General features: G+C 37.4%; 1 protein-coding gene across 6 annotated transcripts in view; it reads right to left on the reverse strand.

The window, feature by feature from the left end:
• Positions 1-201: 201 nt before the first annotated feature.
• The window catches only part of prpsap2 (phosphoribosyl pyrophosphate synthetase-associated protein 2), a 35,288-nt gene continuing 7,726 nt past the window's right edge, over positions 202-27,763 (reverse strand). For 3 of the 6 annotated variants that reach the window (XM_043711220.2, XM_043711219.2, XM_087997967.1), the window contains 8 exons: positions 18,368-18,434; positions 16,655-16,827; positions 11,178-11,293; positions 10,200-10,255; positions 8,659-8,807; positions 8,138-8,208; positions 6,104-6,250; positions 202-5,856 (listed from right to left, as the gene is read on the reverse strand). In XM_043711220.2, the coding sequence (XP_043567155.1) occupies positions 5,698-5,856; positions 6,104-6,250; positions 8,138-8,208; positions 8,659-8,807; positions 10,200-10,255; positions 11,178-11,293; positions 16,655-16,827; positions 18,368-18,434 (938 nt within the window). In that variant the 3' untranslated portion in view covers positions 202-5,697. The remainder of the gene's footprint in view (positions 5,857-6,103; positions 6,251-8,137; positions 8,209-8,658; positions 8,808-10,199; positions 10,256-11,177; positions 11,294-16,654; positions 16,828-18,367; positions 18,435-27,763) is intronic. The other 3 variants (XM_043711221.2, XM_043711222.2, XM_087997966.1) reach the window with 3 other exon arrangements.

Below are 27,763 nucleotides of genomic sequence, written 5' to 3' on the forward strand. Positions count from 1 at the left end.
CATTAATCACGCAAGTGAGATTTACAGGTAATCATTCAGTAATGAAGACCCACTTTTGAGATTTAAGAAATATAATTAATTAGGCCACTACGACTTAATTTATGCTTAAGGTAAAAGTTTAAAAAATTTCAGATGTTGCAAGTTATCTTTACCTGCACATAATATTCAATCTTTGTGAATAAATCTCTAGCACAAAAGAGCTCTTATTCCAAATCTTTAATATAATATCTTAACCAGATATACTTAAAAAAATCCTCACACATTACAATTTAGTGCTTTTTTCTCCAAACTTTTAATTAATTTTGTTACACTTCAGCTAAATGCAAGACGTACAAATACCAAGATTCTGTGGAAACATGGCCGTGTGGCCCATTGCAAAATAACAGATGGGCAAGTGCACAGAAACCTTTAATAGTAATTTTCAGTGTTTTGTAGACCTTTGCAAAGCTGTGTATAATGCATATGTTTCTATTATAAATATACAAAGACATCAAAATCTAAAAAATAAATAAATTAAAAACATTCATCTTTCCTATTGAAGCTTTATTAGATTTTATCACAGCAGAATTGGCAAGAGATGGAGCATTATGCAAGACCTTGTCCTTGTACATCAGGGACCATGCTGTTGATTTTGCCCAGGCTCAAAGGCAAAATCTCTCTTCACGCTGATATTATCAGTCCTACATAAAAAGAATATGAACAACCTCAATTTGTTTTCCAGCAAAAGTCCTACTGCAAACTGCCATTGAAAAAAAAGCTGCAATACTTTCACTCTGCCTATTTGTGATTTTTAAATTTTGAATGATTGCCTTCAACAGGGAAGCAGTAACCACATCACTGAAACTGCATTGACAATTAGAAACACTCAAAAGAAGATACAGAGTTGAAAATGAAGCTTCAAAGCTTTTGGATCAATGACAACCACGACTGATGCTAACAGAACTTGATCAGCAAAAGTTCTTTAAGTCCTTCCAGTCAGTTTCGTTGATAAACAGAAATATATTTAAAACAAAGTCCAATTTAAAGCTGGGAAGTTAGGGGAAGAAATGGCAGAGAAAATTTTTTAAATTGACACAGTTGCACAGTAATAAATAATCAAAATCAAACAAATTGTAGCTATCAAGTAATGGTAACACTACTACTTCCACTGCCATTTACTTAATATAACATTGAAAAATCTTATAAAATTGTTAAGCCAGTCAATATATACTTTGATCAGTGAACACATTTACCAGCCAATTGGGAACAAATTATGTAAAAACCCAGAAAGTATGCAAAATTCCAAGCCTATTTTCTCATATTCTCTAGTCTTATTATTCAGTTACATAGTTCTAATAGAGCAATATGATAACCAGATAGTGTTTGCATTATCTGCAGTTGATCACACATTTAACACGCAAACAAGATATTTTTTTAAAAACTGGTTCAGGGCACAGTTGGTGAAGCACTCAATCTATTAGAAAGCCAGGGAAACGTTCTGGTTTTGAATTCTCTTCTGAGGTGGAGACATTACTATGCTGTACATGGCGGGAGCAGGGGTGTCTTTGGTGCGATCCCTGGGGTCCACTCTTCAGCAACGTTACCTCATACACACATAAAAAGTCTACCTGCCTCAATGGTCACTTGACCATTAATCAGGAAACCTTCCTGAATTTTAGAGAAAAAAGAACAAAACACACAAAATAAAAAAAGTTACTTTCAAAGGATTGCTAATTTCATCTGCACAACTGCGCACGACAATTTACAATCACGTATCCTTCATTACATTCTCAATTGCAACATTTAAAATTTACTGTTAATTTGCAACTTATTTCTGAACATTTCCACTTTAGCTCTTCAATTCTGAAGTACACGTAGTACCTTCAGGTGCTCTAAACGAGCAATATTTCTTACGTGAAAACAGGAGTGTGGATTTTGAGAATATTCAAATATTTAAAATGCGAGAAGAAATGCTGAAGGGAAGCATGCAAATCCCAACCAAAAAAAAAAATCATGCAGAATAGGGAAGAGAAAAAAAAGGATTTCACTCAATGTTGATTAAAGAAAGTTAGACTTGGATATTGATTTATTCTCTTAAGCAGCTTTAAAAAAAAAGTTTAAGGTTTAGCATAAACAGATGATGGACAAGTAACCTCCTCCAAGCACAAGGCAAGCTGTAAAAAATATCGTACAGCAGCTGAAAGAATGTTTGGATTTAGCATTAGACCCTTTCATCAGCACATAGGAGAACTGTATCAACTATGGAAAGTCCCAATGTTCCCTTTTTAAAAACAGACCCACAACCTGCTAAGAGAATATCACTTACAAACTCTGAACTTCAAAAGCCAATTTACAAAGTACATGAACATACAGATTAGTATGCATACAATTTGCAGTGAGCCATTTTCCAAAATACCGAAGCCAGACAAGAATCTCATACTATGTGGTGAAAAGTGAACCAGATAGTTAATGACAAAAAACCTCAAGGTGCCCAAATATATGCCAACATTATTTTAATAGTTAACCCTAAGTATCAGATGCTTAAATCTGATGAAAGGATCAGTAAACAGCCAAATAAACTTTCTGCATTTATTGTATTGATATAATTGATATTTATTTATAATAAAGGAACTTCTGTAGTCGTGCTCACGGCAAGATGGAAAATTTGATATGTATTGTGATATACTACTACATCCATAATTCTTCATCTGTTATTAATACAACCAATTCCTCCTAAGGATAATGTAACTTTTAAAAATAGATCCAAAAGTCAATTTGATGCCAATTTCTGATGTGATACCCAGAAATCAATTCAGGGATCATCCCTGAATTTCTTTAATGATCAGCAGCATTTGTCGCAAAGCTCCAGCTTTGCCTCTGATCAACTTTCACAAAGACTGAGCTTTTTTTTAAATTTTGCTTTTAATTTGTTTCTGCCTGTTTAAAACAAGTGTAACATTTTCAATCTGATCGACAACTGTGACAAGTTCTAGAATAGATCGCCCTGCATTAGTAACACTTCAATATTACCTTTCTTACCTATTATGTAATACAATTGCAAGTTTTAAATCATCCAAAGGATGGTGCTGTTACCTCATGAATGTGACAAGATATTCAGTTATCCTACTTGCTTCTGGGAGAGCAATTTAAGCTTGTTGTAACTAACATAGGCAAATGACATACCTGCCCCTTCAAGTAACAATGAGCAACATCACAGAAGATACTTCATTATTAACAGAGGCACCAAAGGCTCCCAATCCTTCTACATACAGAAGAAATACAAGTCTATGACTTACAAACTGGTGGGAAACAAATTTTTTTGGGGCAGGGCCATACCATCACAAACTGCTCATTTTAAGTAATGGTAAAAAGAGTCCAGGAGGAAAGACACTCATTAAAATGAGACAGATAGGACAGGTCTTCATCAGTACATAAAAAGGCCAAGCCAGCTTTTGATTAACCAGTTAAGTGTGATGCAAGCAACAGGATCCTGATCTGTCTAGTTAAGTCAAGAACATGTATATTGACTGGTGTCCCAAGGCATCACTCAGTTTCATTCTCAGTCAGAAACTAACAGGATCCAGAGATGAAGGTATCTTGTTTCTTTTCACTAAAGTGTATTGGGCCACTGCAGTCAGTTTCCCAATGTGGCCTGTATCAAGTGAAAATTGACAACAATCAACAGTAATTCCATTCCAGAATAGATGGGGAACAGAAAATACTTCTATATTAATTAGGAAGGCTCGAGGTCAAGATTTTTTCCTCGGTTGGAAATGGAGGTTTAACTAAATCTAATACTCGAGTCTGTTATGTTACAAATAAAATTCCACCAAGCAATCAAATAACATTGTAGGAAAACACTAATGTCCACTTCTGCCTCATTAATGCTTCACAAATAGATTGCTTATAATAAAGCGTCATGGCTCCGCAAATAGCTTTTTATCCTTACTAGAATTTCTGTTGCATATTTTAGAAAGGTGGTACTGTGTTAGCAATGCTTACATTTGCAAGCAAATCATTTCTTACTACCTGGCCTGAAGTCTTTGAAGACCATGGAAAAAGATTTGAAAAATTACAGCACAAACCAATTCCCTTTAGAATAACTAATCTTCAAAAAAAAACATATTTCTGGTATGGCCATGCTTGTAACCAAGTGCTAATATCTTTTTCAGGTGCTAACTGATCTACAGTGCATTTCTTGTTTAATTGATAACTGATTATTTAATTAATTCAGTTATGTTCATTGAAGGAGTCCAGCACAACGAGAAACTTACCCTAAGACCATTCTCTCTCTTATTTTGTCAATGTTAATAGATCTAGTTGACAAAAAAAAAGTTATTCTTACAGGAGAGGATCCTCAATGCATTTCACCATCTCACATTTATACAAGGACAATCCAAAGCTATCAAACTGAAATGCAGTTTGCATTTCGACACTGTCAAGATTAACCAAGCACATATTACGCTACGTGCACTGATTTTGTACTGATGTATGAATTGGCATCTACACAGAGGACAAAACTATGCAAATATGTTTTCTCAACTCAAGCCACAAAGCCAATAATTCCTTCTACAGACTCCTACACAATTGAAGTGGTTGTTCAGATCTTAATGATTTTAAAAATTGTGGCTCCACAATTTTGCAATGAGTGATAGACTATAAATTTGGAAACAAAATGAACAGCTCCCAACATGATGCAGCCAGTTTAATAAACTGCATGGTGTAGAATTTAACAATATGATTAAAAGGTTCATAGATTTATTCACAGTTCCTACAGAATGTGATGTTAGCAGTCAGTAAAACATCACAATTGTTGCCAATGCCCTTGGGCTGCAGAGGTAAGAAAGGATGTAGGATCAACTTTCCCACTCTTAGCTGTTGTGTGTATATCTAGTGCATGGTCAATTACAATGTTAGAAAACAATCTGACTCGGATGCCCTGGGGCCAAATACACTGAGAATCTTGCCTAGTTGTCCATAACTAATAATAGAGGACCATGTTAGCTGTAGAACTGTGCTTAAGAAAATGCAGCACTAAGCAGGAGGTTTGAGAGGATAATCCTTGAAGGTATAGCAATATTAAAAGTTCCAAAAAATTATAAAAGACTTTCAAAATGGTTAAAAGCCACACAGATCATTTAAAATGTATTCCTTATTGAGAAGGAAAAACCAAGTAATTAAATTTAAATTATTCAACTAATTCACCATCTGCAATATGTAACATTTACTTTTAAAAATCCCAGTTTATACAAAGAACTTGCATTTATATAGCTCCTTTCATGACTTCAAACCATCCCAAAGTGCTTTATATCAATCAAGAATATTGAAATATAGTCACAATATAGCAAGTTTGCACAATCCAGGTTGGCTATTTCAGGTGCTTATGTTTATTCCTTTTTTTTGTGCTTAGCTTGGAGCAGGTTATCTTCAAGAGCAAATATGCAGCTACGACATGTAAAACATAATACAATACTCCTAAATACAAAAGCAATTAAAAACAAACAGGGATTTTGGTCATACTTCTTAGCTTTTACAAAACAGCAAAGGAAATCTGAAGTCTTATGTAGTTAAGTCTCCGTATTCAGCATGGTTTCTTAAAAATTCACTTTACAAAGTTGGCCTTTTTGATAGAAATTTTAAGATTTTGCACCAGTGAATCACGATACTTTCTTGCCAAGTTAAGTAAAGGTGCACTTCAAGTTGGCCTTAGGGATCATTTCAATCATCCATACCAATATTTCGGAATAGATATGACATTGATTCACCATTGTGGATTCTTCGAATGGCCTCAGATAAGATCATGCTGATGTCAACGGTCTTTATTTTATGGCACTGGAGTTTCTGGATTTCATGTGGGATTGTATTGGTTACTACCACCTGTGGAAGAGCAATGTGTATAATTAACAGGAAAATGTTAATTCAATATCAGAACTCTGCCAATGATTTATAAGTCTGCATTGTTGAATAATGAGCTGTAATAAGGAATGGCTTCCTCTCCTTCCCCCTCAACAAATACACTTTACAACAAAATGGATTAAATTACATTTTTCTTCAACAAATACAGAAAAAAACCTATAAATATTAATTCAATATTGTCAACTGCCTATTGCCAGACTTTAGTTACCTCATCAATTGCAGATTCTTCTATCAATCGGGGTGCATCAGATGACAAAAGTCCATGAGTTGCCATTACATAGATTTTGTAAGCCCCTCTCTCCTTCAATGTATCTGCAGCTGCTAAAAAGCTATCAACGTCATCAATTATGTCATCCTGTCAAAAAATTCAAATTTAAAATTAATTTACTTTAAAGTAAAATTAAAGATGAAGTTAAAATTTAAATTAAATAAAGCATTACATGTTTCTCTAGATCCTGATACAGAAGTTTAAAACGACTGAAAAAGGCACTCTGTTGACTGGTGAAGAATGCCTTAACTGAAAGAAGTTTGGGACAATATTAAACACATTTCATTCTCAGAAAGCAGTCTGAGGCACAAACCCACTTATTATGTGGCATCAACACCTAAAATGACTGATCCAGGAAACTGCAAAACATAACTTTCGATCAGTGGTTAGATACTCAATAAGATTCATGAAAATCCTGCAACAAAGTAGGGACTTGAACTGACGGGATTTGTTAGGCTACAGATCCATATGATCTCTCTAAAAATAAATAATGACTAGAGTTCAAAGTTCATTTACAAAACATGCTTGTTGTTTACAAACTAAATAAATTGCCTATTATATTTGATAGACAATCTCAAGATTAGAGTTAGGACTTTGTTTAAAAAAAATCCCCAGGCTAACCTGCATTGTCATATTTCCCCACTCTCACTAGATTATTTAAGGGTAATTGCAAGAAGCACTGAGCATTCCCTGACATGAATGAAGCTACTGAACTTGCTGAAATTTGGATGTCAATAACGGTTAGCATTAAAAACTGAACATTCTGTTCCCCTCTGCACAAACAAATTAAAGGAGAAATGTACTGACAATTAGTTTACTATGATGAATAACCAAATTATAGTTTTGTTGGTTTGGCAAAGCACAGTGACTTTATTCTGTTACTAAATGAATAATGACTAACACAAGGACCTCATTGGTTCTGTGCCAGTATACAGTGAAATCTGAAATGTTAACGGTGAACCCGTTTGTTTACAAAAGACGAAGAAGAATAACAGGCTTTACCACCAAACTTCAAGCTTTAAAATCAAATTAATGTGAATGAAGCCCATGATTCCCATCAAAAAGGTAATAAATAAATGACAATCCTTTAACAGTTCTAAAATTCTTTGACTATGTTTATAGGTTTTCATGAGTGTTAAAACCTAGCTTAATGAATCCAGACATTCCAAAAAGCTGAAATTCTGCATCTGACCTTAGTCAATGTACGCTCACTGCGATACTAAAAATGTTGAATTATAAATCAAGAGTGGCAATCGTTATTAATTTGACTCACTAGGTTTGCTAATAAAATTCAACTAACCTTGAAGAAACGTACATTTATTCTGGAATTGCTGCATTATGGGAGAGGTTTGAGGATAAAATCATCAGTTCATTTTAACTGAAGATTGAGTTCCCTTAACTTTCATCGCAAAAGTTAAAAGCTAGCTTATTCTAAAAGTCTCCATCCAGTTTGCCTGCACTATCTTTGCAAAATGAGTGCCTTTTTAAGAAAAAGGGATTTTCAAGTTTTGATAAATTGGTACTTTCTACAATCTAACATCAGTTGCCATCTCATTTTCCAGCATTAAACTTGTTCCATCTCAACAATGGTGTGTAGGTCATAAATTAAAGCAATGTATTATAAAAATTGAGAAAGAACTTCCTTACTAAAAGAGTGTTTAAAATGTGCAATCTTCTTCCACAGGGAGTAATTGAGGTGTACAGTATAGATGCATTTAAGGGGAAGCCAAATAAATTGCAGAAGGGAAGCCCAAGTTAAACAAATACCTGCATGGACTGGGTGAACATATTCTACTTAAAAGCTGCTTTTAAGAACAAAAAACAGCTAATCTGTTTTGCTATTTTACATTTTCAGCAACCTTCTGAACTTATTTCTTAGAAATAGAAGATCTTTCCTTATGACTGACTATTTTTAAACATTTCCTTATTATATATAGTCTTACTGTTTGCCAAAACTTTCAAGGGTAAACTCACCACAATAATAGCTATCCTTCCTCCTACATCTCCAACAACTGTGATTGGAGGCTTTTCCTTTGGAATTGCCACTGATGGGAAGAAAAATAAAATGAAGATAATTTCACCTATGGCACTGCATAAGCTTCATTCTAATAGAAGCAAGCAATTCATTTCACACCAAGCAATCTCTCACTGAAAATTATTAGGCAGTGACTAAGGTAAGTTTTAAGGTATTTTTAGAAGGACAAACAATACAAAGCTTGTGGGAATGCCTTTAAATCTTCATATCCAAACAACACCATTGTACAGTTCGTAATAAACATTGTAGTTAGTAATAATGCCTGGTGAAACAGCATTTAAACTTGAATGAAAAATGTTTTTAAACATATTGAGAATATGGCTTGGAATAACACGATTAACCTACCTTTTGAAATAGAATGATGGAGTATTATTTCATTTATCCAAAGTATTGATTAATGTGCATTAGCATTCAATTTGCACAACTTAAATAACAAGGATCTATTACACTGTAGACTCACTAGGTATTTCCAGGCTGGGATGTATAGCAGCTGCATTTTTCACTGTAGGTGGTGAATGCCGGCCATCAACCAAATCTGACTCTGCATCCTGCACTTCACCATGTATCACTGCGATTCCTAAACGTAACCGCTCAGCGAAAGACTGTGCTCTGAAATAGAAAACGATTGGTCTTCAAAGAAACAGCCTGCCAACAAAAATTGTCTCATTTGTAACATTACACAATACAGGAATGTTTGCTTTAAGCTCAAAACTTTCGCTTGTTTCTTTTTTTTTAAATTGAAAGAACAAAGCAAAATATTGTATCTTTTGATAGAATTAAGAGGAAAATCATTAATGCAATGTTACAAGGTTTCTTCGATCGTTCACTACTTCTGGTCAAAATACTGGAACAGACTCACCTGAATAGCAACATGCATGTACCTTTAACCACAGAGACCAGAGACAATTAGAGGTGGGCAATAAATGCTGGCCATGTAGTCATCAATGCCAACATCTGAATCAGAGATGTACAGCATGGAAACAGACCCCTCAGTCCAACCCGTCCATGCAGACAAGAATTCCCAACCCAATCTAGTCCCACCTGCCAGCTCCCGGCCCATATCCCTCCCAAACCTTTCCTATTCATATACGCATCCGAATGCCTTTTAAAATGTTGCAACTGTACCAGCCTCCACCACTTTCTCTATCAGCTCATTCCATACATGTATCACCCACTGCGTGAAAAAGTTGCCCCTTAGTTCTCTCATATTTTTCTCCTCTCACCCTAAACCTATGCCCTCTAGTTCTGGACTCCCCCACCCTTAGGGTGGGGGGAGTCTATTTATCCTATCCATGCCCCTCAATTTTATAAACCTCTATAAAGGTCACCTCTCAGCCTCCGATGCTCCAGGAAAAACAGCCCCAGTCCGTCCAGCTTCTCCCTGTAGCTCAAATCCTCCAACCCTGGCAACATCCTTGTTAATCTTTTCTGAAGCCTTTCAAATTTCAAAACATCTTTCCGATAAGGAGATCAGAATTGCACACAACATTCCAATAGTGGTCTAACCAATGTCCTGTACAGCTGCAACATGACCTCCCAACTCCTGTACTCAATACTCTGACCCTAAAGGAAAGCATACCAAATGCCTTCTTCACTATCTTATCTACCTGTGACTCCACTTTCAAGGAGCTAGGAACCTGCACTCCAAGGTCTCTTTGTTCAGCAACACTCCCCAAGACCTTACCATTAAGTGTATAAGTCCTGCCAAGATGTGCTTTCCCAAAATGCAGCAGTCACATTTGTCTGAATTAAATTCCAAATGCCACTTATCAGCCCATTGGCCCATCTGATCAAGATCCTGTTGCAATCGGAGGTAACCTTCTTCACTGTCCACTACACCTCCAATTTTGGTGTCATCTGCAAACTTACTAACTATACCTCTTATGCTCACATCCAAATCATTTATATAAATGACGAAAAGTAGAGGACCCAGTACTGATCCTTGTGGCACTCCATCTCATTAATAGATTTTTTTTTAAATCTATCTTGACGCATACATACCTTTTGGCAGATGCTGGTGACTTTGCGACAATCACTGCATTTCTGTAATCAGGGATCTGCACAAGGAAAGATAGATCAGGGGAGAGAGAGGGAGAGAAGTAGATATAAATGACTTAAACCCTTACATTCCATCATGCATATCATCAACATTATTTGAGCTCAGCTCATATCACATTATAATTAGTTTAATATTTTAAAGCCAGCATTGACACATTACAGAGAAGCACACTATGAACATTAGATTTAGTTACTGGTTTCAGCTGTTAAACTCATCAAATCACACCCGGTCCTTGTATTTCTAGAGTGCTATGCATATCTTACAGTCAGTGCTGTTTACACAGTTCAGCTACAACAAAACAAGCAGTTTTGATTTATCTTGACTAGATTTCTACATTTATATGAGAAATCAACACTAATGTACTTTTCATATCAATTTTATAAACTACACAATGTGAGAAAAGCAACAGACATTTTTGTAGCTTGGGGATTTTTCTCAAAACAGATTCTCTCATTTCTATTTGTTCCCAAGTTGCTGATGTCAGAAGAACAAATGTAAATAGCGTTGGAATGGTCATTTTATGCAGTATAACCCCTTCCATAGATACTTAGACACCAATACTGGTGAATCTTGAACTGGGCTCTGCAAGTGCCATGTGTGTTCAGCACTAAACTACACTGAGCAATTCCACACCTTTATACATTTGGTAAGCAAGTGGTTCTACAATCTATGTTGCTATGCTAAACTGAAACCTAAATTTTATACGCAGCACAGATCAGAGGTTGTTAATCATTTTAATAAAATTTATTCAAAACAGTATAACCTACTGCCAAGTTTAACTTCTTTCAAAAGTATAGCACTGAACTATATATACATTTTTTGTATAGCAAGTGACAGTTGTGCACATAATTGGTGACAGCTAACAGCGCATCTCATCTCTGAAATCATACAGTGTCAGTGAATAATTCCATTAACCTCACCTCTTCCTGAATGTATTGTAAGAGGAATGGGGATGCTCGCAGATTATCAACTGGAATATTGAAAAATCCTTGGATTTCTTTCTGATGCAAATCCATGGTAATCAAGTGAGTCAAGCCTGAGGAAAGTGTGCAAATAAATACAAATAAATGCAACAATTTGATTTATCAAGATAGTGCCCTAGTAGCAGCAGTCAAATCACAAAATAAATAAGACAGGATATCATTAACAGTGTTTAATTTGCCTTAACAACTGCATGGTTAAATTAATGTCTCATTTCAGAATTCTTTTCATTCACCCCAAACTATAATGCAAGTTAGCCTTGTTCACCAGGAGAAATTGTTGCCCTTTCAAAACATGTCATTGTTGAAGTGCACTTGCACACTTCGGTCTTCATATTCAAAATACCTTGGAAAGGTAAGAAAAACACTGGCAAAAGATACATTTCAGAGAAAGAAACTCCCAAACATACAGTATGCATATTTTTACTGTATTTACTCTGCAAATTTTAAGAACATATATTGTGCCCAAAGAAAATGCTCAAGAGAATATGAACGAGTTGTTCAATATGGCGCTTTGCGAATAAAGGTGATATGCTGTAATAGAGGGGATGACAGCTCATTTGCAATAAACACCACTTTTACCCATTTGTTGACTAGCCAATTCACCACACATTATCTCAATCTATTCTCACTTGATGCAGTAATCTAAAATTTTATTGCCTCTTAAACTAAATTGCACATTACCTTAGCTGCAAATCATCTTTGAACGCCAAACAATCCACACTTCCAAAAAATGACATTTAAGAAATAGTAAAAAGCAGACATGCAAGAATTAAATTGAACATTTTCAGAGCAACTGAACATTTAACAGAAATTCTAATGGTGACTAAATTCCTCAGAATTGCTAAGATACAACTAGCAACTGAACAATCAAACTTTTTGAAACAGTTTTGCACTGAAAATCAAAATACTGGAAAACTTCAGTTATTTTCTGACTAATGCAACCTGACTACACAGATTACCACTATTAAATTTATTTCAGAAGGACTGTAGACAAGTAGGATTCTGATTGAAGAGTCATAACATCATTGAATAGAATCATAGAATGGATGTAGGTTTGCTCGCTGAACTGTAAGGTCCGTTTTCATTGGGAGCAAACGTACATCAAGAACCTCAACCTGAGCTACAAACCTTCTTAAAACTCACTAGAATTATAGATTCACTACAGTGAAGAAAGAGGGCATTTAGCCCTTCAAGTCTGCACTGACCCAATGAAGTGTATAAAAAACTGGATCAGAATTAGGCCATTTCGCCTTTGAATTGCCTCTGACATTTGATCCTGGTTGATCTGCTTCTCAACCTCATTCTCTTGCCTTCTCCCCAAAACCATTGATCCTTTTCCTAATGAAGATCCTATTTATCCTGGTCTTAAAGACAACGACTTTACCACAGAAGGTTATGGAGGCCAAGAATTCCACAGATTCATTGGACTGAAATTTCTAATTTCAATTCTAAACTTCAAGGCCGTGCCCTTGGGTCAGAGTCTCTCGTACTCGTGGAAACTTCTTCTCCATGTCCACTCTATCTAGGCCTCTCAGTATTCTGAGAGTTTCAATCAGATTGCTGCTCCTCCTCCTAAACTCCACGGAGCACAGGTCCCAAGTCTTCAACCACTCCTCATTATGACAATTTCTTCATTCCCAGGTTCATTCTTAAGAACCTCCTCTGGTCTCCCGCCAAGACCAGCACATCCTTCCTTCGACATGGGACAGAAGCCTGCTCACAAAACTCCAAATGTGGTCTGACTACAGCCTTAAAACAAACAGTCTCAGCAGCACATCTCTGCTCTTGCATTCTAGCCCTCTCAAAATTAATGTTAACATTGGATTTGCTATCCTAACTGCCAACTGAACCTGCATGTTAACCATAAGGGAATTCTGAACTAGGATTTGTAAGTTCCTTTGTACTAGATTTCTAAAGCCCTTCCCCCATTTAGAAAATAGTCTATATTTGTATTCTGCCTACTAAAGAGCATAACCTCACACTTTCACACATTGTACTTCATATGCCACTCCTCTACCCACTCTCCTAGCCTGTTCAAGCCTATCCTATCCTTCTCCAACCTCCTCATTTTTTCAACATTAGTGTCACTCCATCTATCTTCTGTTGGTTCTTAAAACATTGTCAATTGCCTGGTTTACATGCATGACTTCTTTCTGTATTTTTGATATGATCCTTACCTTCCTTCATTAACCTTCAGCAGTTTATCCATTTCCTATAATCCTTCACAATGGGATAAATGTTTGCTGCAAGTCATGAACTATTTAATTGTTCAGTCTTTTCTGCTAAATTCCTTTCTTAGTACACTCCAGTCAATTCTGCCCTCATCCCCATGTACATACCCTTATTTAAGTTTACACAGTTCTTTCGGACTCAAGTTTCTCATTCTCAAACTGAATGCAAATTCTATGTTATGGTCACTTTCCTTCAAGGAAATTTTACAAGATGCAAAATAGCATATGATTTTCTCTTCTTGGCTAACTTTGTCAAATTTATTTTACCCCAATCTACACGAACAGTAAAGTCATTCAAATAAAAATGTAGTTTTTTTTTTAAATCACAACATTACCACCAAACTTCTGTCCTATAGAAAATAGGTTAGGAGGCCTATAGACTACTCCCACCACGGTCCTCTTCCTCTTGTTATTTATTATCCCAATCCACACAGATCCCACATAATCCGATCCAAAATGTTTTTTTTACTATCTTACTTATTTCACATCATACTAACAAAGCTACACCACCAGACCTTGCTTCCTCCCTATTCTTTTGAAGACATACACTCCTGAATATTCAATTGCCAGCTTTGATCACCTTGCACAAATGTCCACAATGGCTATAAGGTAATACCCATTAACCTATATTTGTGCGGTTGGCTTATTTTGCTCCAAATACTATATGTATTTAAGTAAAGAACCATAAAGTTTGCCTTTTTACAAATTCCCTTGCTTCAACTCCATCTGCTTTTGTTTTTATGTTGGTGTATGCTGTTCCTTCCTGACCCACTCTGGGTTTAATTACAATAATAGCTGCCCTTCAATGATACCAAAACAAAACATCTACTCATTTACGCACGACCACCACTAACCTCACAAAACACGAAGACTGGACATTCTATCACCATTCTAGGACTTGATCAAATAACCTTGGGCAACATCAATGCAACACAGAAAACAGCATGGACAAACATGGTCATGATTTTGAAATCTCAACTGAAAGGCTCTCAGTTCTCAGTGAATGCAAGGCTTCCCACAGCATAAGAGGAGAAAGTGAGGACTGCAACTGTTAGAGATCAGAGTCAAAAGTGTGGTGCTGGAAAAGCACAGCATGTCAGGCAGCATCCCAGGAGCAGGATAATCGACGTTTTGCGCATAAGCCCTTCATCAGGAATTGGGGGGGGTGGGAATTGGGGCTAGAGGTAAGGTATGTTGGAAAGGGGATGGCTAGGTGCCGGTGGGGTGATAGCAATAGGTCAGAGCGGAGGGTGGAGTAGATAGTTAGAAAGGAAAATGGACAGGTAGGACAGTTCAAGAGGGTGATGCTGAGTTGGAGGGTTCGATCTGGGATGAGGGGAGATGAGGAAACGGGTGAAATTGACATTGATGCCATGTGGTTGGCGGGTTCCAAAACAAAAGGTGGAAGATGAGGCTTTCTTCTTCCAGGCATCGGATGGCTAGGATTTGGCAGCGGAGGCGGATGAGGACTCATCTTTGGATGGCAAAGTGGGAGGAGAATTGAAGTGAAATAGTTGGCCACAGGGCGATGGGGTTGCTTGGTATGTGTGTCCCAGGAGATGTTCTGTAACGTTCCATGAGTTGGCATCCTGTCTCCCCAATATTAAGGAGTTCACATCAAGATCAACAGACACAGTAGATGAGGTGTTTTGATGTGCAGGAAAATCTTTGCCGAATGTGGAAGGATCCTTTGGGGCTATGGATGGAAGTGAGGGGGGAGGTGAGGGCACAGGTTTTACACCTCTTGCAATGGCAAGGGAAGGTGCCAGGCGTGGAGGGTGGGTTGGTGGGGGAGTGTGGGCCTAACGAAGGAGTCGCAGAGGGAATGGTCTCTGCAGAATGCTGATAGGGGTGGGGAGAGAAGTCTCTCTGGTGGTGGGGTCTGACTGTAGGTGGCAGAAATGGCGGAGGATGATGCATTGTATCCAGAGGTTGGCGAAGTGGAAGATAAGAACCAGGGAGGTTCTATCCTTGTTGCAGTTGTAGGAGTGGAGATTAAGGGTGGAGGTGCAGGAAGTGGAGGAGATGCACTACAGAGCATTGTTGACCACGGGTGAAGGGTAAATTGTGGTCTTTGAAATGAGGCCATTTGACAAGGTGTGGAGTGGAAATGCTCCCCATGGCAGCAGATTCGGCAGAAGCACTTTTGTGGGATGAGGGTGGGGGGATGGGGGGGTTTGTCAGGTTGAACTACACCTCCCCTGGATGATGATAGAAAAGTGTCAAAGGTTGGTGCAACATTGAGGGCTGAAGACCCTGTTCTGCACTGTTGTGTTCTATGTTCCCTTGCCGCTATAAAACCTGTGCCCTCACCTCCATCCAAGGCCCCAAAGGACCCTTCCAAATCAAGTAGATTGTCCTGCGCACCCAAGTACCTCATCTACCGTATCCGTTGCTCTCTACGTGGTCTCTTCTACGTTGGGGAGAAAGGACACCAACTATCGGAATGTGTCAGAGTACGTCACCGGGACACACATACACACACGCACACAAAACCACCACACCAGCCTGTGGCTGACCACTTCAACTCCCCCTCCCACTTCGCCAAGTCCTGGGTCCCCTACACCACCCAACCCTAGCCACCTGACGACTGGAGGGAGAATGCCTCACTTTCTTCCATGTGACTCTCCAGTATCAATGGCAATATCACTAGTTTCCACACCTTCCCACCCCCTCCCAGATCCAACCCTCCATTCAGCACCGCCCTTTTGAACTGTCCTACCTCTCCATTTGCCTTCCTACCTAACTGCTCCACTCTATCACCATCACCTTCCCAGCTATCTTCCCCCAACCACTCCAGTCCCACCTCCTCATCTATTTATCTCTCAGACCCACCCCACCTATTCCTGATGAAGGGCATGTGCCTGAAACATCGATTCTCCTGTTTCTCGGGTGCTGCCTGACCTGCTGTGCTTTTCCAGAGCAACGCTTTTCCAGTTTCACAGCATATGTAGAACACAAAAGATCACCCAGTGTTTGATCAACATTTATCATTGATGATCACCAAAAACTGATCAACTGGTTATCACTCAGTGCTGTGCTTCTGGATTTCAGCTTTGAACAAATTTGGTATTGCACTTGCCTACACTTTCTCCTCTAAATAAAAAATACTCTTCTCCAACACAGTTCTGGTATAGCTCCATTGAACATTGTTGCAGAATAAGCAGCTCAAACACAACTCACCAGCTTTACACATCATGGATGCGAGAAGCTTGGACACAATGGAACCTCGTTTCCTCATTTTACATTGCTTGCTGTATGGAAAGTAAGGGATTACACCAATGATATTCTTGGCACATGAGGTCTTACAGGCATAGATCATGATAAGAAGTTCCATAATGGTGGAATTGACATCCCTGTTATTAAAAAAAAAGTTATAAATTTGTAAAGTAGTTCTTTAATCATATTTATATTGAATTGATATCACTTGCTTTCCCCTTATTTTGCCCCCTTTCAAAAAGTCACCCTCAAACAAGATCAACAGAAAATCTGAAATCTGAACACGACTTCTTAAAACTGCTAAAACTATTTAGTTGTAACCACTAGGCCATTCACAATAACACTGTTCCCCTGGTGTCACATGAAACTGAAAATTAATAGGCAGAGTGACAAACCTGCTCCTTTGACAAGGTTAGATTGTCCTTGGTTTGTCTCAGAGGTTGTAAATGGCCCAGACTCAATAGATTTTAGGGCCCATTTGTTCACAGCTAACAGAAGACTTCCATGTTTTAAAATAATTTGTATAAAGAAAAGGGATGCGGCCAGTCCTAGCAGCTTAGTTGTTTTATTCAATTTAGCAGCAGCATGCATGTAGAAAGGCTGCTGGAGCAAGTCCAACCTGGTACTCTCCGTCTTTCTGATTTGGTAACCTGCAAGCTTTTTGTGTCATTTTTGCTCTTTGTGCTAAGGGGTTTGTTTATTGGGACTGTTGCAAGTATTTTGGAGCAGATTCATTAAGTCAGGATAGCCTGTCGGGTTCTGATAGGATATTAAGTTATTTGGGTATTCTATTTTTGGTTCATTGTGTTTCATTCCATAATTTTGGAAACAAATTCTGTTTGTTTAAAACTCGACAGTCTGACCAGCTAATTCACAGCAAGAATATCCACTATACACTTAGCTAAAACAAATAGCAAAGTTATGGTCTGGGCTACCTGCTTAAAAATGTTTTGAGGTGTTGAGTCTGGTCCATAACAGCAGACATTCCTAATGTAGCTCTGCACAAGTTATCAAATTGATAGACTGGCAATCCATTTTTATGCAAAAGCAGAGATACTGTTAGGTTTTTTTTGTAGTCAGGTAGGTTGACCAGATCACTGAGAATAGAGGCAGTCATTCGTAGGTTTCTTTTAAATAACAAAAGGCCGGTAAAACACAGTAATGTTTCTTAGAATCTATCAAGAGTTTCAACTTATGCCAGACCTGTAGCTGAGACTGATTCTTTGAAGAAAACCAGATTAGATCTACAAGTATGACCAATTGTTGTGAAAAATGATTCATTAACATAGAGAAAATGACCACTTAAGATCAAAATAAGTAAGTCTTTTACATATTGGATTTTGCCCCGTTTTCTATTTTAAATTTGGTACTTTGCAGTTAGAGAGAGTTCCAAGTTTTAAAATGTATATGCAATCTCTGAAACATGAAAAAGGTTAGTTTAATATTTATTCTGTTGTAAATCAAGTAGCAGAAGTGGTGTTCTTGCTTTGGTTGCATTTAAATACTGAAATTACAAAACCCAACTTTAAATTCAAATCAAAAGGAACCAGAGATTGGAGTTAAAACTTCATTTTCAAAATATATCTCATGCAAAAGCCATGTGCAAATTGCACAAAATTACGTTCCTTATTTGATCAGTGAAATGCACAGTAGAGAATTACATTTAATATTACTTACTTTGAAACAGTCTGAATAATAAACACATCTTTTCCTCTGACAGACTCCTGAATCTGTACTATTGTTTCTATTAGAAAGAAGAAAATTAAAAAGTTAACTTAAAAATGGAGTTTAAATTTACATTGATAATCACCACTTTTCCACAGATTAATCCCTAACTACTTGAGTGCAAATATCACAGCGCAAGATGGAGAATAGGTTCATTTGACAATTTAGGAATATCTAACATTAATAAAAAAAAAAGGAACATTGGCCAGTAGAAGCAACTGGAGAGAGATGGGGAAATTCTACCTGGGTAAAATATTCCATGGTTATATATTCTACATTTTCAGGAAACAAAAAAGAGTTTGGACCACAATCACTACTGATATTTCCAGGACCTCTTATTGCTCAAAGCAAAACAACAAGACAATATATTTGTACGTGAAACCACTTTTCTCTCATCATACTGTAATTTGTGTTCTTATAGATCCACATTAGGTAGTTGCAAAATCAGCACAAAAAAAAAGGTCAGGCTTCACGTTTTTGACAATGGAGTCACAGGTAGAAAGGATTTGATGTGGGTTTGATAGTATACTTGCCTTTATTGGTCAGTGCATCAAGTACAGGTTTTGGGATGTCATGTTGCAGCTGTACAGACTATTGGTTAGATCACTTTTGGAATATTGCATTCAATTCTGATCTTTCTGCTACAGGAAAGATGCTGTTAAAATTGAAAGGATGCAGAAAAGATTTAAGGATGTTTCCAGGGTTGGAGGGTTTGAGCAATAGGGGGATGCTAAATAGGCTGGGGCTATTTTCATCAGAACATCAGAAGTTGAGGTTTATAAAATCATGAGGGGTATGGATGGGATAAATAGACAAGGTCTTTTCCCTGGGGTGGGGGAGTCCAAAACTAATAGGTGAGGGGGAAAAGATTTAAAAGGGAATTAAGGGGCAACTTTTTCCACACAGAGGCGGGTGCACGTATGGAATGAGCTGCTGGAGGAAGTGGAGGAGGCTGGGGCAATTATAACATTTAAAAGGCATCAGGATAGGAATATGAATAGGAAGGGTGAGAAGGATATCGGCCAAACGCTGGCAAATGAGACTAGATTTATTTAGGATATCTGGTTGGCATGGAAGGATGACAAATTCGTGAAGCGTTCCACATTTTGGAACGATACAGAGAAGATTAGCATGGACACAAGTGTGTTTCCATACTGAACAATGCCATGGAAAATGACAAGCTTCTGGAGTCCACTCATTCAAAAGTTAATAGTGAATCTGTGGTTTTCTAGAGACTGTGATGTTGAGACACCATTTGATGAGCAATTCTTTTATGTTGCTTGTCTCACTGTAAAACTCCTTTAAACCATCCTTGTCGAGGGGGCTAACTAGGTTTTTTAAATGACTGACAAATGCTACGATTCTTAAAAATTGAGTAAAGGATGTAGGTGTCAATAGCAAGGTTATTGGACATTTATTACTCATTACAATATATACTGCAAAGATAGTTTTTAAATATAGCTGTGTAGCTTATTAAGCCATTTCAAGGGGTATCCAAGATTCAACTATACTGCTGTGGATCTGGAATCACATACATCAAATCAGATGAAGAATGAAGATTTCTCTCTCTAAAATGCATGAATAACTTTGAAAATACAATTCAATGGTTTCAGGATCATCTTTAAGGTCATGAGCTTTTTATTCCAGATTTACTTCATTAATTGAATTACTTATAAAGACCCACATAGTCCAGAAAGGCAAATTTTCTATTAGAGGGATATCAAATTTCTGGCTTAGAGACAAAAATATTCCAAAATACATTTTTAAAAAGGTTTCTTCATTTTAGCTTCTGTCTTAATCCAGTCAATCAGCTCTTTCATTATCTGAAAAAGGAGAAGTGAAGGAGAACTCAACATTTAAAAGGATTCTGTATGGTGCTGAGTACTTCAATGCACTTACTGCTCATGTTTGGTGACAATATTGCATCTGGAAGAAAATACATCCTCTCAACTAAATTGAAATTGCTGCTGGGAAAGGCTAAAGCCAAGACAAAGAAATCACTAGATTATCTGTGGAAGACTTTTTTCCAACGTCCACAAGCACTATTGTTTCACCACGGACTACAAATTTGCACGTGAAAATTGGTTTACAGCAGAGAAGATCAAAATATGATTCAAACACCAAACAGACGTCTCTGCGATTGATGTTAAATACTTTAGGATACTGAAGATCTTGGCCAAGAGTGAGAGTGAGAAAAACTTGTTTACATAATCCAATGATTCTTTACATTCACTCAGTTCACAAGTGAAAAGTAGTCTTAATACCAAGTTTCTCCTGTTTCAGTTAAGTTAGTTTAGAATATTGCAACCCATCAAGCCATACTGGTCAACGGTCCATAGCACATAACTGCTCACAAATACGATACTACAATTCAGTCATTACGATTGGAATGACGAAGGAAGAAAGATGACTCTGGTACAGGACAAGTGCTGTTCTGTGACAGAACTACAAAGGAACTGTACAGGCACTTCATTCTGCAATTGACCAAGCTTTGCTTCAGAAAATGGCATCTCCCATGGCAGGATTTGAACCCACATTTACCTGGGGTTCTGGATTATTAAGCTAGTGATATTACTACAAAGCCTATATCTCAGCATTCTGTGCGATGCCGTTGTACAAGATGGAGCAGATTAATTTTAGTTCACTTTTCAAGTTCAAGGGTAACTTTATAGAAGTTTATAAATTCATGTGAGGCACCGACAGAGTAAATAGATGAAGTCTTTTCCTCAGGTTGGGGGAGTCCAGAACCAGAGAGCATAGATTTAAGGTGAGAGAGGAAAGATTTAAAAGGGACCTAAAAGGAGAACTTTTTCCCAAGGTGATGTGTGTATGAAATGAACTGCCAGAGGAAGTGGTGGAGGCTGGCACAATTACAACAACATTTAAAAAGGCACCTGGATGGGTATATGAATAGGAAGGGTTTAGAGGGATATGGGTCAAGTGCTGGTGAATGGGACTAGATTGACTTAGGATAACTGGTCGGCACAGACACGTTGAACCGAAGGGTTTGTTTCTGCACTGTATGTCTCCATGACCCGATGATCTGCAAGTAACGTTTCTCTAGCACTATGGTTCGCAAATTAAATTATTTCACACCACAGAGGAGTACTGCTTTGTTCTGACATTACAAACTGCAGCAATCATTCCTAGATTACATGCAGCCAAATCCATTCTTGCAACCAAGCTCATTAGCAGCAACACATTCTTGCTGGCAACAGTCAACTTATTACAGACTATTTCTAAATGCATGAACTTAATTTTCTGAATGCCAATTCATCGTCTGTTTATCCCAATTCACAAAAGTGCAAATCCTAACAGAACAAAATTAAGTAATGTTTCAATTTTTTTCTCTATACAAGATAAAATGGAGCAGAACTAAGTGATCTTTCCCTTCATAGCAGTTGTTCACGCATGACTTGCTGATAGAAATGTTTACTTTAAAAATGCTCTGAAGTATTTTCATTATTAGGAGCGTGGATTAGTAAATAAATGACAAGCAAGGTTACTGGTTGAGTTTTCAGTAATTAACAATGTCATTCCTCAGCAAATTAAGCCGCCAAAAATGTCATTCAATAACACAAGACAACCTGTTCAATCTAGTAGAACTGGGACTTTCTGCACAGAAGTATTTTACTTCACCCAGTAGCAACCATAGCTTACATTTCTATTGACAATCTGCCACAGAAACAGAATGAAATATGTAACTTGAAGCACAGAATCAGGCCTCTTTGCCCAATTTCACTGTGTACTGGTGTTTATACTTCAAATGAAGCTCCTCCTACACATACATAAATACGAACATTTTTCTACTACTCCTTTCTCATTTATACAATTGAACTTGCCCTCAAATATCATTTGCCTCAGCTAGCCTATACAGCAGCAAGTTGCACATTCAAACCGCACTCTCGCTAAAGTATCACCTCTATATCATCTTATTGGATTTATGTAGAATGATCATATTTTTATGGCACTGATGTTTGACTCTGGCAACTAGAAAGATTCTTTCCACGTTAATCCATTCACACCCCTTCACAATCTTGAAGATATATTATAAATTGTCTCAGCTCTCTCTTCAGAGAGGAGAGCCAGCCTTCTGGACAGTTCAATCCCACCGCAATTCCAGGTTCTTTGCATGCAGTAAATATTTTTTTGCATGGAGTAAAAACGGTTCTGGTCCAGGATGCCATGAAATGTATGCCTGTATAGTGGGTGGAATCAGTATCTGCATAGCTGCAGCAGTCCTTGTTTTGATGAGTCTCCCTTTCAGAGAGCCTGGCACTCAAACACAATCACACATCAGTTCCCTCAGACAATGAAAAGTCAAATAGGAAGCAAAGTCAATTCAGACCATAGAACAATTCACATGCAAATATATATCCTCATGTTATGGTCTGCAATTAAATATGCTAATCTTCAGATGTTGGATCTAATCTGTTCTCTGACCAATGAAACAGAATTTTAACAGTTACTTAATCAAAACCCAATGCTCTTGCATTTCAACTACTAAAAGGACACCATTGTAAAGGAAAAATGTTAGCAATTGTATTTTGCAGCTATCACAATGCTCACAGTTCAGAAAAGCAGCTATGACAATAATATTCCTTCAGAAAAGCTACCAGACTCAATTATCTGCATTGGATAATAACTGGAATGAGAAATAGAGTTTAATTTGGCTATAGGAGGTACTGCATTTTGGGAAAAACAAAGGCAGGACTTGTACAATTAAAAGTATGGCTTTAAAAGTAGAGTTGTAGAACAGCGAGACCTAAGGATTTAGGTATATAATTCTTTGAAGTTTGCATTACATGCAGACAGGGTAGTTTAGAAAGCATTTATAGCACTTGCCTTCATTGCTGAGACTTTTAAATACAGGAGTTGGGATGTCACGTTGAGGGTGCACAGGACATTGGTTTAGAGTAGAGTGTCCAATTCTCGTTGCCCTGTTACAGGAAGATTATTATTAAGCTGGAGAGGGCTCAAAGATTTACCAGGATGTTGGTGGGAATGGAGGATTTAGGGTAGGAGAGGCTAGGACTTTTTTCACTAGAGTGTAGGAAGTTTAGGGACAACCTTACAGAGATTTAGAAAATCATGAGGCGTGTGGAAAAGATCAATATCAGATGTTTTTTCCCTGGAATTTCAAGACCAATGGGTGTATTTTTAAGGACAGAGGAAAGATTTTAAAGACGACATGAGGGGCAACTTTTTTTTTGAAAAGCACCATGGTTTGTGTGTGAATGTACTTCCAGAGGAAGTGGTGGATGTGGGTATAGTTACAATATTTTCAGACATTTGGATAAGTACATGAATAAGAAATGTTTGGAGGGATATGCGCAAAGTGTAGGCAGGTGATAGTGGCTCATTTTGGGATTAAGGTCGACATGGGTTGGGTGGACAGGTCTGTTTCCATGCTGTATGACTTTATGCTATGCTACCAGCAAATTATTCATTAATTAAGGAAAGCATTTGCCTAAATTAGAAAAAAAAATACAAAAGTTCCAACAGGACTTTTGGTCCTTCATATCCATGTTAGCAGAAAGCAGGCTAGCTAGCTAAATCACATTCTTCAACTCTTGGTTCACTACCCTGCAGTAATAGCACTTCAGGTCCATAAGCAAAAGCTTCACTCCTCCACCTCTACCACCCTTCTTGCTAAAATACTTATTTCAACTGCGCTCCTAAGTATTCTTTCAATACTGTAAAGCTACAGTCCCTAGTTATTGACCTTATTGCTATGGTCAATAAGTCTTTTCAATCAACATATCTTAGCTCTTCATAACTTTATATATCTCAATTAAATCTTCTCTACCTTCTTGATTCCAAGAAAACATATTTCCTTTACAATGGTAACTAGAAATTATAGGCAATACTCTAGGTATACCTTATTAAATATTTAATGGAGCTCTAGCATAACTTCCCTTACATTCTAAACTTCTGATAATAACAGAAGTATCCCATCGGTTGCATAAAGCCTGTATTCTATCTATCTCTGTACCCTCAAGGATCTGCACTCCACCACAGTCTGTTCTTCTGGATTCACTAAGGTCAAACAGTGATGTCTTGCTACATTCAGGCTCCCATCCATCCTGCTATCTTATCAGCAACTGCAGAAAGACCCACATGCCCCCAAGATTAACCTGCTCTGCAAAACAATCATGAAGTTTGTACTTTGATCCACATTCCAGAACACAACAACAGTGATTTCAGTTAAGTGATTGGAGAAACTTACCTTTCACATTTATGCATCACTACCATTCTCGGGTGCCCCTCCTTTGGTTAGCTCAGTACTACAGACAATTTTAATTTGCAAAGGAGGAATTATTTCTAATGCGTGCAATGATTTCAAAGAAAATTTGCACAACTTAGTTCAATATACAAAAGGTACTTAATTGATAATATACAAAACATTATGCTACAAATTAAATACATTAAAAAAACTTTGACCAATGGTAAAAATCCATTTCCATAAAACAAATTATATTCAATTTTCTTGTCTTTCCAAATGTATTAGAATTCAAAGCAGAAATCTATGGGTTGCGCTTCGGCAGGTCGGTGTGGACTTGTTGGGCCAAAGGGCCTGTTTCCATACTGTAAGTAATCTAATCTAGTCGAAATCAAAAGGGCCTTTTTCATACACTTACATTTTAATACAACACATCACTGCTGAATTTCCTGGGAATAGGAAAAGGAGCACACGATGATCATGTTCTCAATAGTCCAAATTATTTTACTACGTTACAATTGTCAACTACTAAACAGAAGTATTGGCAATGCAAGTTCAGACATCATTCAGACCAGAGGCTTATGAAGTGTCAACAACCACATCATTAAAGGACTGTCAATCTATAAATACTCCTGATAATTTATGCCAATTTGTTTGTACAAGAATCAGATAGAAAGTACTTGCATTTAACCAGTGGGAATTACTGGGGAAGTGGGAAAAGTGGAACATGCAACCAAATCCATATATAGCCAATTCAGTCTCATGCTCACTAACATACAAACACCGTAGTGAACAGGAAGGTATGACTGCACTTAAATCATGCATTTTATAAAGTGTCAGAATGTTGTCTTGCTTTTCGCCCTCAAATTGCCAAGGACAAAGAAAGCACCAACTGGCACTAACTACCACAAAGAGAAAATAAAATTTGCAGGGCAAATCACACCCATTTTGCTAGCATGGCAAGAGGCTGAGGGATGACCTTATACAGGTTTATAAAATCATGAGGGGCATGGATAGGATAAACAGAAAGTCTTTTACCTGAGGTGGGTAGTCCAGAACCATAGGACATAGGTTCAGGGTGAGAGCGGAAAGATATAAAAGGGACCTAAGGGTGAACTTTTTCATGCAGAGGGTGGTGTGTGTATGGAATGAGCTGCCAGAGGAAGTGGTGGAGGCTGTACAATTACGGCATTTAAAAGGCATCTGGATGAGTATATAAATAGAAAGAGTTGAGGGACATGGGCCAAGTGCTAGCAGAGGGGACTAGGTTAGATTAGGATAACTGGTTGGCACGGACGAGTTGGATTGAAGGGTCTGTTTCCATGCTGTACATCTCTTTGACTCTATGTTACTGACATGCAGGACAAAGTTTCCTTAGAGCTGATTAATCCCCCAATCCGGCAGCCAAATAAGAGAACATGCAAGTTACTTCAATAGGTTTGAGAGACTACAGATGGTAGGACTCCTCTAATTTTGTAGTAGTTTAAAGTGTAGATACTGTGAGAACAAGATGTTTTAATTTATAATTTAAGTTAATGCAAGTGGATCATCCAATGATTAACACTAAGAGGCAGCCAAGATTCTGTAGAGACAGTTAGATATTTTTTAATTTAAGAGGTGCTACAACCCACTTTTGAAACAGATGGGATTTGCATTCAGACCTTCCAACTCAAAGCTAGGGGCACCATCACTGTACGACAAGAGTCCTTTTGTCTTAATAGTGAGATAATTTCCAATCAACCTGTTCAGCAATATTATTACACAGCTCTGGAGCAGATGATACTTGAATCTTAGTGTTCTAGCTCAGAGATTAGAACATGACCATTGCACAAGAGACCTTTGCCTTACCACTTATAAGAATTCCTCACATTGTGAATAGTATAAACAGCACTAATTGTTTGTTATTCCCACTGAGATTAATTATAAAGTCACAGCCTTATTAAAGCATCAGCTATTTCAGGCAGTGGCAGATCATACTAGTCATATTATATGTGTGATTATATCTCACACATTATTCAAAATGTAATAAAATCTCTAAAATGGAACAAATGTAGTCATGAAAGTTTACCTAACAATGAGCAGGTACCTGCACGATCATTGGTTTCTATCTGCCACAGCTGTCCAATTAGAATTAGCATCATACATCCTTTGTTTCTTACTTCCAAGAGTGTAATTGCACTTAGAACAGATACTTCCAAATAACTTCCCTTAATCTGATTAATTTCTTGAATATTCTGCCAGAGGAATGATCTAAGGTTACAGAATTTAATGTAAGGACAGGTCAACATGGTCATCTTGACTGGCAGAAGTGTTGAATAGTTTACACTTTTTTTTAAGTTATAGGAACTTGTTTTCACAAATATTCATGCACAAGAATGTTAGGTGCAATCTGACCATTCTATTTTTATAATGGACAAAACATTTCAATTCCTACCAACATTCCACTATAAACTGTGGGAATGTATATGAATGCAAGAGTTGAGAGAAAAGAAACCATCTTCATAAGCGCATTAACACTTGAGTAAAAATCAAAAAGTACTCCACACATTTAAAAAAAAAATACCTAGGAAGGCCTAACTAGCCGGATAGCACTGATAATCGGCAGTGAAAAGACTTCCTACACAATGTGGCAAAGCTTAATTCCAAAAGTATCAACAATAACATGAGATCACATGCTCAGCATTCATACAGATTTTGTACATGTAGTTATGCTTCAGTAATTATAATTAAGTCTATGGTTGATGAGATAAAGCCCATCTTTCTTTTCCTAACTGTAAAGCAAGTATTTGTTTCAGAATTTTTAGAATAGCAGTTTCTAACAAACACATCCTGACCAAAACTGTGCACCATACAAATAAGAAGAAAAAAAACAAAAATTACTCCTACAGCATAAACAACTCTTCTGCAAGTATATTCAAGACAAATCATTGGGTGAAAATTGAAGACACCATGCCAGAGATGCCCAAAACTAAAAATAAGCGCTCAAAAAGGCAACTTAGTGTTGCAGAAGAGTAATATTAGCTATGTTTTGCTGCGAACTACTGCCTAATGGAATGCGGATTATGGGCGCCCAAAATTTCAACCAGGTCTCTTGCCAGACAAAACATCATACATCAAGTAAATTG

Source organism: Chiloscyllium plagiosum, unplaced genomic scaffold (assembly GCF_037043375.1).
Source record: "Chiloscyllium plagiosum isolate Xiang-an unplaced genomic scaffold, Cpla_swu_hap1 HiC_scaffold_20, whole genome shotgun sequence".
NCBI lineage: Eukaryota > Metazoa > Chordata > Chondrichthyes > Orectolobiformes > Hemiscylliidae > Chiloscyllium > Chiloscyllium plagiosum.